Here is a 14,587-nt window from a genome sequence, read left to right on the forward strand (position 1 = left end):
GTATGGACTTACACACACCAACACAGTACAGCTCAATCACTTCTGTGACATCTTACTGCAGTTAAGAAGTGTAGTAAAAATGAGTGAGGCTTGTGCCAGTATAGCATGGCATATACTATTTGCAGTGTTACGGATGAAACCTGGGGCCTTATGCATGAGAGTTGGGCATTTTACCCCTGAGCTATATCCCTAGCCCTTGAGCTTTTCTTCATGTCAGTAGAGTCATACTCTCAAAGAATTATGAAAGAATTGGGAAGAGATTTCGGTCAGTAAAGTGTTTACCTTGCTTACAAGCATGAGAACCTGAGTTTAATCCTCAACTCATGTGAAAAATCAGGTGTGATAGTGTTTGTAGGATTCTTGTTGTTAACCAGGCAGTCATCCAGCCTTACTGAATTCCAGGCCGGTGAGGGAGAGACTACGTTACCAGTAATAAGTAAACAGATAGACGATGGCAAAGGAACAACACTCAGAGTTGTCCTTTAGCCTCCATATGTACAAATATGTGTGCATGCATGAGCATACACAGCACCAATAAAAGGTATAGTATAACAAGCTAATGCAGTGCTGGAGTCACTTATCTTTATCAACTGTTATTTATTATATATAACTGTGTTGCTGTGTTTCTATACAACTGTTGGGACAGAAGCTCTGTTTACACAAGAATCAACACAGACACATGAGTCTGTATTGTCCTATGACATCATTACAGCTCTAAGGTCACTAGATAATAGGGGTTTTTCATCTCCACTATAATGGGACCACCATTGTGTACATGGTTTGTTGCTAACTGCAGTGTGTGACTTCACTTTTTTGCTTAGCTGAAACCTTTAATTTTATTCCTAAACCTAACCTGGTCTTTGTTCTAATGCTCTGAATAATTTCCGCAGTACTTTGTTGGTACAGTTAAAGAAACAGATGCTAGTGATTTGGGGTGTTGTCATATCCCAGATGGTTAATTTTCTGTCTTCCTCATGGCTTCTCCTTTCAGGCTCCATCAAATAGCTTTCAAGTACACTCTGTAAGCGATTAGCATCCCCTTTCTAGCATATGGATTTGTGACTGCAAACAAAGTTCTATAAGACTTTCAGGTTCTATTGGTGTTGCCCCCCCCCCCCTTTTTTTAAAAGAAGAGCTAAGTGGGGTTTGCTAGGATAGATTTTGTTTCTTAGGCATATACCAAGAAGTCTAATAGGTCATGCATTTCCTCAATCTTGTCTCATAATGGTTAAGTGGTACAAAAGTCCCAAGAAACTCCTTTCTGTGTTAAAAAAAATACAAATAAAAAATAACTACCCATGTGTTCTGGAAGTTGTCTTTTTATGAAGGCTTAGTGTTTTGTATCTTTTTAGGTTGGAATATTGGAAGAACTGGCATTTAATAAGCATCCTCGTTCTTTTACTTTCATCCCCAATTAGTATGTTACCAGACAAATAATTTAGAGTGGCATGGTGCTGTCTGTGAACCTAAGCATTAGTGTATGAAGACTTGCTTGTAGGGCTTATTAAACTAGACCTGAGACATGGAAACATAATTCCTAAGATTCTGGGCCTGAGAATGCATTTTCCTCAAAGCTTCCAAGTGTTGCTAGTTTAGCATTTCATAGGACTATTACTACATGCACCAGAACTTGAACGCAATTCTGCCAACCCTCACCCCCCCAGGAGTGGGCTTTCAGAATAGTCTTATTATGAAACCTTGACTTGAAATGATGTAAGATAGGCTGGTTTTGAATTCAACGGGTTGATTCCAGGACACTAGTGGACATCTGCAGATTCTCAAGTCCCTTATATAAAAGTGCTGTATTGCATGTAACCTATATACACCCTCTCATATACTTCATAGTTTCTCTAGATGACTGATAACTAAAATATAAGTAGTTGCTATTCTATATTGAAGTACTAGTACTACATAAAAGCAGCTCTATTGGGGCTGGAGAGATGGCTCAACGGTTAGGAACACTGATTGTTCTTCCAAAGGTCCTGAGTTCAATTCCCAGCAACCACAAGGTGGCTCACGACCATCTGTAATGGGATCTGATGCCCTCTTCTGGTGTCTGAAGACAGTGAAGGTGTACTCACATACATAAAATAAATAAATCTTAAAAAAAAAAAAAAAAGGCAGCTCTATTTCTCCCTGCTGATGAAAACCAGTTTATTCTTTCATATCAGCAGCTGCCCTCACCTGATGCTTCTTCAGCCCTAGAGTTTAAAGTTACTCTGCTAGCAGCTGTAGCTTGAAGTTCAGTAAGAGTCTTGTACTGTTTCTTTCCTCAAAAACTGTATACACCCTTAGGAATCAAGATCACCAAACCTGCAGAGTCACAATTAGAAATATATATTTCTTCTGGAATGAACTTTCTTATTTGACTTCTTACTTGAAATGGTTCTCTCTTTTTAAAGATTTGTTTATTTATTATGTATAAGTACACTAACTAACTTCCGACCCACCAGAAGAGGGCATCGGATCCCATTACAGATGGTTGTGAGCCACCATGTGGTTGCTGGCATTTGAACTCAGGACCTCTGGAAGAGCAGTCAGTGCCCTTAACCACTGAGCCATTTCTCAAGCTCATGTTTTTCTATTTTAATCTAGTTATTATTTACCTGAAAAAATATTTTCCTTTTTTTGTTGGTCTTTCGTTTTTCCATTTTGAGACAGTATTTTTTATAGCCCAGGTTTACTTCAAGCTCCATATGTAGCTGAGGATGACTCTTGACCTTCTGATTGTCCAGGTTCTATCTCTTGAGTGCTGTGATTATAATGATGTGCTATTTTATGCTGTTCTCTCTCTTTTTTTTTTAATTTAATTTTACATATTTCCATGTGGTGACCACTGTGTCTTCAAGACTAGAGGGGGACCTTTTGCAGGTTTCTAGAACCTACTTTTGGTATAGTTTCTCCCCATCTCCTTCCTTTTTTGCAAATTTCTACTCCCTTCCTGCCAGTTCTTTACAAGATTTGAATATAGTTTGAATAATCATATGTATCACCAAATGTATAAATTTCTGTTTGAAGAGTCATTTGCCTTTGTTTCTTATTTTAAAAAAATTATTTATTTATGTATATGAACACTTTATTTTCATGTATGCCTTCATGACAGAAGAGGACATCAGATCACATTACAGATGGTTGTGAGCCACCACACGGGTGCTGGGAATTGAACTCAGGACCCCTGGACATCCATTGCTCTTAACTGCTGAGCCATCTCCAGCCCCCTTGCCTTTGTTTCTTGATATCATTCTTTTTAATGAAAAAGTCACAGAGCTATTACTGCTTAGCCCAAAAAAGGTGCTTGCAGCTAAGCTTGAAGCCCTGAGTTTGGTTCCCACACATGGTAGAAGGAATGACCTACTCCCAAAAGTTTTTCCCTGATCTCCTCCACCTGTGCACCGGAACTGCTATAAAATAAATGAAACTATAACGAAAAATGTCTTTCATATATTGGTTTTATTGTTAGGAGTTTTAGGTACATTCTTGGTTGAGTCTCTTTTACTCTTGCCTTGACTTAAATTTGAAATCCCAACAATCTTTTTCCTTTGGAAAGAATGTCCTTATGTACCCAGGGTACCCCAATAGCTTTACTGACATGGCAGGTTCAGTCTTACAGTGTAGTCGTACAGTGTTTATTTCCTACCTTGTGGCATTTGCATTGCCAAGTACTACATGGTACAAACTACCTCTGATTCATTTGCTTGTTCTTTCTGTTAAGTAATATGAAATCATACATAATTAGGGTATCTAGATGTTTTTGGACTATGATGTGAAACAGTAGGAACATTGAACTAGCCCTATGGCAAAAACATAAGTTAATATCTCATATGAAAACAAACTATTATAATCAGACTACACTAGCTAGATCAGTACTAGTTGAGGATACTTAGCTCCAGCAACAGTATTGTGTCTGAAACTGCAATTGTGATGGGGGCTAGAAACCGTCTACACAAGTTGAATACAGTATGAAAAGGGCTGCCACTACTTGTCCTGGTATCATTAGTCCCTTACTTCACACACACACACACACACACACACACACACACACACCCCTTCTGAACAAGTCTTGTCTTTCTTTGGTTTACTACTTTGTTCCTGGGGGTGAATAGTTTCAGATGTTTGCATTAAGCTTGTCATACATAGGTCCACAGCTTACTAATGAGGTCATGGAGCCATTATGGGGGTTATTCTAACTGCCAAGTATATAAACTCTAAATTCAAGAACAAAGAATAACATATTAGGTGGGTCTGTTGGTTTAGTGGATCCACTATGAGTTAGGCTATTGCCAAGACTGTATTATCTTCAGCAGATTTTATTTAGGTAAGGTTATTTTATTTAGGTTCTTTAATAACATGGCTTCTTAATCTTATTGTACTTGCAGGTCTAAAGTTAGGTAACCTTGTTCCTGTCCCATTCTGATTGGAATAAATCATAGACCTAACTGAAATCAGTGGGAAGACACACAGGGTCCAGTTCTTGGTGGGAGTTGGTGTATTCCTATTGCACGAAAGCATGAGATACTAATAGAAAAGAGGAAATATCATTGTAGCTTTATTGGAAATTTAATTTGTTTTATCTGCTATCTTCCAAATCTTTATAGAACTTTCTTATTTGACATGGTTTCCTTTTTAATCTTGTTACCTTTTTTATTCACTTAAAATGTTCTTCACTTGTCATTTTAATAAGGATTAATCAGAGATACTGTATGTTTAACTCTCCATAGTTAGTAGGAGATTGTGATCTTTGGATTCAGTGCAATGTCTCTCTCTTAGTATCTCCATGTTGCCTTCTTAACTTACTAGAAAGCAAGCTGTCTTGGTTTCTTTTTTCTCTGTTATAATTGATACTTGGCAAGTCACATATCAGAGTGTGACAGTAGTTAGCAGTGGTCTCTGCTGATATGAAAATGTTTCTTATGAGAGTATTATATAGAGAATTTAAGTTTGTCTGCTTTTTATTATCATCACCATATACCATAATCTTAGATAACATGAGTAGCAGAACACACTTTTCTGTTGGGGATGTGAACTTCTGTGAAGTTCTCATTTTCATATTCCAAAGCTCATAGTTAAGATTGTATTTTATCAGAGAGCTAAAGAAAGATTACTTGCTGTTCTTACAGTGAACAGTAGTGCTGTCCATTGGATATATTTTTGTTTATAAGAAATTATAGCACTGAGTCTCTTTAAAGTCTTTAGAAAATCATGTTTTAAAAACCCTGGGGCTGGAGAGAGATGACTTAGTGGCTTGTCTGTTTACTGCTCTCGGCAGAGAACCTGTGCTCCCAGAACGCACTGTGAGCAGCTCATAACCACTTGTAAATCCAGCTCCAGAGACATCACGTGAACATACTCCTTGCCAACACCTTATGTACATAATTAAAAGTAAAATAAATCTTTAAAACAAAGGGGAAACCAGATCTTTTGGAGGTGTTAGATGGGATGCCTAAAGCCTACAAATATTGAGGCTAATCTGGAGGAAACTAAAAATAAAGCAAAACATAGTTAGTTGCCTATGTGAACATTTTAAATATTTTTATATTTAGTGTCTACAAGTGTGTGTCATATCTGTTTAGAAATGAAGTAATGAGGTAATATACTTAGGTAAGAAGTAGTGACTTTTTGGCTTTTTTATTGTTTGAGTAGATGCCATGCTCATGAAGAAGAGGGATTCCTAGAGGGAGCTCCTCCTTACTTTTTTGAAATTTGTAATTCAGAGGTTTTGTGGCCTTTGTATATTTAACAGAGCTGTCCTAAATGGTTGGGTGCTTAAAAAGATTTGAGTGAGGGGGATGGGTCATATTTTGAAATGTATATTTGAAAAGTAATCTAAAAACTTTTCTGTTCCACAGGACTTAAATATTATTTATTCCTATCTCCATGGGATGGAAATACTATCAAACCTCAGGGAGCATCAGCTTAGGTAAGTATAATTGGTGTGTCAGTCTGTGCTGTGTCTGTTCACCATGTACTTGTAAAGCGTCTTTTACAGTCATCCTATTTTAGGCATTTGGAACACTTAGATTAGATCTCTAGTATCCTAGAGTTTGAAAGCACAGTAAGAACTGTGTACAGCCAGGGTGGAGTTAGCCTACACCATTAATCCCAGGACTTGGAAAACAGAGGCAGGCAGATCTCAATGAGTTTGAAGTCAGCCTGGTCTATTGAGTGAATTTCAGTACAGTTAGAGCTACACAGTAAAACCTGGTTTCAAAAAACCAAAAAGGAAATGGAAGGAAGAAAGGGGGAAAAAAAGAAAGAAAACAAATGTATGCTATGCAGAAGTAAGTACTGTGAGTATGATACAACATGGGGATGTGAAGACAACTAGTAGCTGCTTGAATTTGGATGATTACTGAAGACCTCTTTTAGGAAATGGGTTTTGAATAGAGGCCTCTGTAACAGGGCCTAGAAAATGGGCCAAAGAATACTTTTGTTTCTGGTACAGAGTGGGAAGAAAAAAAAAAAAAAGAGGTAGAATACAGTAGTCTCAGGGAGTCAGATAACTTAGGAATTTTTGTAAGACCAGACATAGAAATTTCTGTTTCTTATCCCAGTTTTTTCTTAGCCATGGTATTTAAGTCTTTATCATATGCACTGCAGTTTTGTCTTCAATAAAATGGGGTGATAACTTTGTCTTTGTTACAGTACTTTTAATTTAAATGAGACTAAAGAACTATGCTCTCAGTATGTGCCAGATTGTGGAGTGGCCCTAGTTTTTTTTCTGTCTCTGCGATAAAGACTGTAACCAATGTGGGAAGGAAAGGATTCATTTGGCTTGCAAGTTCCCATTACAGTCCATAATTGAGGGAAGCCACAGCAAGAATCTGAGGCAGGAACTGAAGCAGAAGTTATGGAGGAACACTGCTCACTTTGCTTTTTGTACAACCTAGGGCACCTGCATACAGATAGTACTGCCCACAGTGATCTGGGCCTTCCCACATCAACTCTTAAATCAAGAAAATGCTTCCTAGGCTTGTGCACAGTCCAGTCTGATAGAGGCAGTTCCTCAGTTAAATTCCTTCTTCCTGATTATTTGTAGGTTTGTGTCAAGTTGACATACGCTAACCAGCGCAGAACTCAAAACTCTTCTATTTCCTTTTTGAAGAGTTCTGCCAGATGCTTAAGATGGGCACATGTTAACCTGGCATGAGTTTCTGCAGCCAAGGTCCATACTACTTTATGAACCTCTGCTTCCTCTTTAAGTGAGACCTTGCCTGGCAGTGGTGGTACACACCTTTGATCCCAGCACTTGGTAGGCAGAGGCAGGTGAATCTGAGTTGAGGGCCAGCCTGGTCTACAAAGCAAGTTCCAGAACACAGAGAAACCCTGACTTGATAAACCAAAAAAAGAAAACGAAAAGTCAGACCTGTATATCTGAGATCATATGGTTATATTGTACACCCTTTAGAGTGCTATAAAGCATTAATTATTGTGATTTTGTATATTTTCATTCAATACGCTTTCTTTCCATGATCAATTAAATTAGTCCACTGCTTTTCCTCAGTGTTCAAGGTTCTGATGATGAACCAGGTTGTTAAAAATATAACTTATTTTCTGTTTCATTCTGTTTTCTGTATAAAGTAACTTAGGTGTTAGTGTTTGTGAGTATATCAGGAAAAATGAAAACTAAAAATGAGAACAATCATCAAAATGTATTTATTTTAAAGATTTTTTTGTGTGTATATGTACTGCTGTCAGCAACTGTTCTTCACAAGATGGGGGGATGAGCCATTCACGTGTATATTTCATCATGATAAAATTATTTGGTGTGAATTGACAAGTTTTTTAATGTGCATAAGAATTTTAATTCCATGGCATCATTGTGGTTTTGATTGGCTTTGTAGTTTTGTTTTACTTTGCTTGATTTTTGTATACAAAATCTCAATATACTGCTCTGATGAGCCTAATATTTGTACCAGTCTTCATATGACTGCCTCAGCCTCAGTCCACCTGACTTAGGCATATGCCTCAGTCACAGGCATATGCCACTATGACTGGTTTGCATTACTTTTTAAAAAGTGAAAGAAAGGCAAAATACTTTAAACCAAATATTACCTATTGCTTTTATTAAAAATATTATTGCATTATAATGTATTTCCAAGCTTAGTAAAAATTTAGTTTTATATCTGATAATTTTTCTGTGATAGAACTGACAGTTTTGAAACAAAATGTAAGATAAAGCCTTATCTTTTTACTCTTTTTATTAGGTTAATGTCTACAAGAGCACGCTATGAGAGATACAATGGCAATCAAATGCTTTTTTGGTAAGTATTTTTATGATTAGCTCAGATTAGTGACTTATGTTTAAATCTGGACTTTTTACATTAAAGTTGATTTGGTAATCATAAACTAAAGTATAATAAATAATACAAAACATTGGAAATGGTCTGGTGCAGTCAGTGTTAGAAACTGTGGCCACTGTTGCTACAGAGACTGGCTTTCTTTTCTTTTTCTTTTCTTTTTTTTTATTAACTTGAGTGTTTCTTATTTACATTTCGAGTGTTATTCCCTTTCCTGGTTTCCGGTCAAACATCCCCCTAATCCCTCCCCCTCCCCTTCTTTATGGGTGTTCCCCTCCCCATCCTCCCCCCATTGCCGCCCACCCCCAACAATCACGTTCACTGGGGGTTCAGTCTTAGCAGTACCCAGGGCTTCCCCTTCCACTGCTGATCTTACTAGAATATTCATTGCTACCTATGAGGTCAGAGTCCAGGGTCAGTCCATATATAGTCCTTAAGTAGTGGCTTAGTCCCTGGAAGCTCTGGTTGCTTGGCATTGTTGTTAATAAGGGGTCTCGAGCTCCTTCAAGCTCTTCGAGTTCTTTCTCTGATTCCTTCAACGGGGGTCCCGTTCTCAGTTCAGTGGTTTGCTGTTGGCATTCGCCTCTGTATTTGCTGTATTCTGGCTATGTCTCTCAGGAGGAGTGTTCCTCTTTCTCCGCATCCTCGCCAGCATTTGCTGTCACCTGAGTTTTTGATCTTAGCCATTCTCACTGGTGTGAGGTAAAATCTCAGGGTTGTTTTGATTTGCATTTCCCTTATGACTAAAGATGTTGAACATTTCTTTAGGTGTTTCTCAGCCATTCGGCATTCCTCAGCTGTGAATTCTTTGTTTAGCTCTGAACCCCATTTTTTAATAGGGTTATTTGTCTCCCTGCGGTCTAACTTCTTGAGTTCTTTGTATATTTTGGATATAAGGCCTCTATCTCTTGTAGGATTGGTAAAGATCTTTTCCCAATCTGTTGGTTGCCGTTTTGTCCTAACCACATGTCCTTTGCCTTACAGAAGCTTTGCAGTTTTATGAGATCCCATTTGTCGATTTTTGATCTTAGAGCATAAGCCATTGGTGTTTTGTTCAGGAAATTTTTTCCAGTGCCCATGTGTTCCAGATGCTTCCCTAGTTTTTCTTCTATTAGTTTGAGTGTATGTGGTTTGATGTGGAGGTCCTTGATCCACTTGGACTTAAGCTTTGTACAGGGTGATAAGAATAGATCGATCTGCATTCTTCTACATGCTGACCTCCAGTTGAACCAGCACCATTTGCGAAAATGCTATCTTTTTTCCATTTGTTGGTTTTGGCTCCTTTGTCAAAAATCAAGTGCCCATAGGTGTGTGGGTTCATTTCTGGGTCTTCAATTCTGTTCCATTGGTCTATCTGTCTGTCTCTGTACCAATACCATGCAGTTTTTATCACTATTGCTCTGTAATACTGCTTGAGTTCAGGGATAGTGGTTCCCCCTGAAGTCCTTTTATTGTTGAGGATAGTTTTAGCTATCCTGGGTTTTTTGTTATTCCAGATGAATTTGCAAATTATTCTGTCTAACTCTTTGAAGAATTGGATTGGTATTTTGATGGGGATTGCATTGAATCTGTAGATCGCTTTTGGTAGAATGGCCATTTTTACTATATTAATCCTGCCAATCCATGAGCATGGGAGATCTTTCCATCTTCTGAGGTCTTCTTCAATTTCTTTCTTCAGAGTCTTGAAGTTCTTATTGTACGGATCTTTTACTTGCTTGGTTAAAGTCACACCGAGGTACTTTATATTATTTGGGTCTATTATGAAGGGTGTTGTTTCCCTAATTTCTTTCTCAGCTTGTTTCTCTTTTGTGTAGAGCAAGGCTACTGATTTATTTGAGTTAATTTTATACCCAGCCACTTTGCTGAAGTTGTTTATCAGCTTTAGTAGTTCTCTGGTGGAACTTTTGGGATCACTTAAATATACTATCATATCATCTGCAAATAGTGATATTTTGACTTCTTCTTTTCCAATCTGTATCCCCTTGGCCTCCTTTTGTTGTCTGATTGCTCTGGCTAGAACTTCAAGACCTATATTGAATAAGTAGGGAGAGAGTGGGCAGCCTTGTCTAGTCCCTGATTTTGGTGGGATTGCTTCAAGTTTCTCTCCATTTAGTTTAATGTTAGCAACTGGTTTGCTGTATATGGCTTTTACTATGTTTAGGTATGGGCCTTGAATTCCTATTCTTTCCAGGACTTTTATCATGAAGGGGTGTTGAATTTTGTCAAATGCTTTCTCAGCATCTAATGAAATGATCATGTGGTTTTGTTCTTTCAGTTTGTTTATATAATGGATCACGTTGATGGTTTTCCGTATATTAAACCATCCCTGCATGCCTGGGATGAAGCCTACTTGATCATGGTGGATGATTGTTTTGATGTGCTCTTGGATTCGGTTTGCCAGAATTTTATTAAGTATTTTTGTGTCGATATTCATAAGGGAAATTCGTCTGAAGTTCTCTTTCTTTGTTGTGTCTTTGTGTGGTTTAGGTATAAGAGTAATTGTGGCTTCATAGAAGGAATTCGGTAGTGATCCATCTGTTTCAATTTTGTGGAATAGTTTGGATAATATTGGTATGAGGTCTTCTATGAAGGTCTAATAGAATTCTGCACTAAACCGGTCTGGACCTGGGCTCTTTTTCGTTGGGAGACCTTTAATGACTGCTTCTATTTCTTAGGAGTTATGGGGTTGTTTAACTGGTTTATCTGTTCCTGATTTAACTTCGGTACCTGGTATCTGTCTAGGAAATTGTCCATTTCCTGCAGATTTTCAAGTTTTGTTGAATATAGGCTTTTATAGTAAGATCTGATGATTTTTTGAATTTCCTCTGAATCTGTAGTTATGTCTCCCTTTTTATTTCTGATTTTGTTAATTTGGACACACACACTGATTTTGTTAATTTGTGTCCTCTCGTTAGTCTGGCTAGGGGTTTATCTATCTTGTTGATTTTCTCAAAGAACCAACTTTTGGTTCTGTTGATTCTTTCTATGGTCCTTTTTGTTTCTACTTGGTTGATTTCAGCTCTGAGTTTGATTATTTCCTGCCTTCTACTCCTCCTGGGTGTATTTGCTTCTTTTTGTTCTAGAGCTTTTAGGTGTGTTGTCAAGCAGGTGACATATGATCTTTCCTGTTTCTTTCTGCAGGCACTCAGCACTATGAGTTTTCCTCTTAGCACAGCTTTCATTGTGTCCCATAAGTTTGGGTATGTTGTACCTTCATTTTCATTAAATTCTAAAAAGTCTTTAATTTCTTTCTTTATTTCTTCCTTGACCAGGTTATCATTGAGTAGAGCATTGTTCAATTTCCACGTATATGTGGGCATTCTTCCCTTATTGTTATTGAAGACCAGCTTTAGGCCGTGGTGGTCCGATAGCACGCATGGGATTATTTCTATCTTTCTGTACCTGTTGAGGCCCGTTTTTTGACCAATTATATGGTCAATTTTGGAGAAAGTACCATGAGGAGCTGAGAAGAAGGTATATCCTTTTGCTTTAGGATAGAATGTTCTATAAATATCTGTTAAGTCCATTTGGCTCATGACTTCTCTTAGTCTGTCTACGTCTCTGTTTAATTTCTGTTTCCATGATCTGTCCATTGATGAGAGTGGGGTGTTGAAATCTCCTACTATTATTGTGTGAGGTGCAATGTGTGTTTTGAGCTTTAGTAAGGTTTCTTTTACGTATGTAGGTGCCCTTGTATTTGGGGCATAGATATTTAGGATTGAGAGTTCATCTTGGTGGATTCTTCCTTATCTTTTTTGATGACTTTTAGTTGAAAATTGATTTTATTTGATATTAGAATGGCTACTCCAGCTTGCTACTTCCGACCATTTGCTTGGAAAGTTGTTTTCCAGCCTTTCACTCTGAGGTAGTGTCTGTTTTTATCTCTGAGGTGTGTTTCCTGTAGGCAGCAGAATGCAGGGTCCTCGTTGCATATCCAGTTTTTTTTTTTTTTTTTTTTTTTTTTTTTTTTTTGGTTCTTTTTTTCGGAGCTGGGGACCGAACCCAGGGCCTTGCGCTTCCTAGGTAAGCGCTCTACCACTGAGCTAAATCCCCAGCCCCTAGTCTATGTCTTTTTATTGGGGAGTTGAGGCCATTGATGTTGAGAGATATTAAGGAATAGTGATTATTGCTTCCGGTTATAATCATATTTGGATATGAGGTTATGTTTGTGTGCTTTTCTTCTCTTTGTTTTGTTGCCAAGACGATTAGTTTCTTGCTTCTTCTAGGGTATAGCTTGCCTCCTTATGTTGGGCTTTACCATTTATTATCCTTTGTAGTGCTGGATTTGTAGAAAGATACTGTGTAAATTTGGTTTTGTCATGGAATATCTTGGTTTCTCCATCTATGTTAATTGAGAGTTTTGCAGGATACAGTAACCTGGGCTGGCATTTGTGTTCTCTTAGGGTCTGTATGACATCTGTCCAGGATCTTCTGGCTTTCATAGTTTCTGGCGAAAAGTCTGGTGTGATTCTGATAGGTCTGCCTTTATATGTTACTTGACCTTTTTCCCTTACTGCTTTTAATATTCTTTCTTTATTTTGTGCATTTGGTGTTTTGACTATTATGTAACGGGAGGAGTTTCTTTTCTGGTCCAATCTATTTGGAGTTCTGTAGGCTTCTTGTATGCTTATGGGTATCTCTTTCTTTAGGTTAGAGAAGTTTTCTTCTATGATTTTGTTGGAGATATTTACTGGTCCTTTGAGCTGGGAGTCTTCACTCTCTTCTATATCTATTATCCTTAGGTTTGATCTTCTCATTGAGTCCTGGATTTCCTGTATGTTTTGGACCAGTAGCTTTTTCCACTTTACATTATCTTTGACAGTTGAGTCGATGATTTCTATGGAATCTTCTGCTCCTGAGATTCTCTCTTCCATCTCTTGTATTCTGTTGGTGAAGCTCGTATCTACAGCTCCTTGTCTCTTCTTTTGGTTTTCTATATCCAGGGTTGTTTCCACGTGTTCTTTCTTGATTGCTTCTATTTCCATTTTTAATTCCTTCAACTGTTTGATTGTGTTTTCCTGGAATTCTTTCAGGGATTTTTGTGACTCCTCTCTATGGGCTTCTACTTGTTTATTTATGTTTTCCTGGAATTCTTTTAGGGATTTTTTCGATTCCTCTCTGTAGGCTTCTACTTGTTCTCTAAGGGAGTTCTTCACGTCTTTCTTGAAGTCCTCCAGCATCATGATCAAATATGATTTTGAAACTAGATCTTGCTTTTCTGGTGTGTTTGGATATTCAGTGTTTGTTTTGGTGGGAGAATTGGGCTCCGATGATGCCATGTAATCTTGGTTTCTGTTGCTTGGGTTCCTGTGCTTGCCTCTTGCCATCAGATTATCTCTAGTGTTACTTTGTTCTGCTATTTCTGACAGTGGCTAGACTGTCCTATTAGCCTGTGTTTCAGGAGTGCTGTAGACCTGTTTTCCTGTTTTCTTTCAGCCAGTTATGGGGACAGAGTGTTCTGCTTTCTGGCGTGTAGTTTTTCCTATCTACAGGTCTTCAGCTGTTCCTGTGGGCCTGTGTCTTGAGTTCACCAGGCAGGTTGCTTGCAGCAGAAAAGTTGGTCTTACCTGTGGTCCCGAGGCTCAAGTTTGCTCATGGGGTGTTGCTTATGAGCTCTCCGCAGCGGCAGCCACCAGGAAGATCTGCGCCGCCCTTTCCGGGAGCTTCCATGCACCTGGGTTCCAGATGGCATTTGGTGTTTTCCTCTGGAATCAGTAATGTGTGCAGAGTGCAGTCTCTTCTGGTTTCCCAGGCGTGTCTGCCTCTCTGAAGGTTTAGCTCTCCCTCCCATAGGATTTGGGTGCAGAGAACTGTTTATCCGGTCGGTCCCTTCGTTCCAGCGGTGTCTCAGGCGCAGTGGACCTGCTGCTCTTGGGCCCTCCTCAACCTGGCTTTCTTTTCTAGTAAGCTCTACTCAGTACTCTTTTGGAATGGTAGTTACAATTCTGACTTTATTGTTATCAGTTAATTTACCTCTTTTTCAACCTCTTACTAAAGAATCTTTTGATCGGGTTGTTAAAAAGTGAAAGGAAGGCAAAATACTTTAAACCCAAATATTATCTATTGCTTTTATAAAAAATGTTATTGTATTACATATATTTCCAAGCTTAGTAAAAAATTCAGTTTTATGTCTGATTTCTCAGATGTCAGTCCAGGATTCTTTAATGTTCTACCCTTGTTCTGTTGGGGTTTAGGAGTTGGGATGGCTAGTTGAACACATACATACCTGAAAACGGATAGACCAGGTCAGCAGCTCAGGCTCAAGAGCTAACAGCTGTGTGCTGGACCTT

The 14,587-nt window shown here is 38.3% G+C and overlaps 1 protein-coding gene across 11 annotated transcripts in view; it reads left to right on the forward strand.

The window, feature by feature from the left end:
* Rapgef6 (Rap guanine nucleotide exchange factor 6) overlaps positions 1-14,587 on the forward strand; it is a 168,375-nt gene that overhangs the window by 15,817 nt on the left and 137,971 nt on the right. For all 11 annotated transcript variants that reach the window (XR_001840077.3, XM_017597259.3, XM_006246279.4 and 8 more), the window contains 2 exons: positions 5,847-5,917; positions 8,205-8,261. Coding sequence is in view for 9 of the 11 variants with exons in the window: in XM_017597259.3 (XP_017452748.1) it covers positions 5,847-5,917; positions 8,205-8,261 (128 nt within the window). In the remaining 2 variants the exon portion in view is untranslated. Of the gene's footprint in view, positions 1-5,846; positions 5,918-8,204; positions 8,262-14,587 lie in introns of those variants that run through there.

The sequence above is a fragment of the Rattus norvegicus genome, chromosome 10, assembly GCF_036323735.1.
Source record: "Rattus norvegicus strain BN/NHsdMcwi chromosome 10, GRCr8, whole genome shotgun sequence".
In the NCBI taxonomy this organism is placed as follows: Eukaryota; Metazoa; Chordata; class Mammalia; order Rodentia; family Muridae; genus Rattus; species Rattus norvegicus.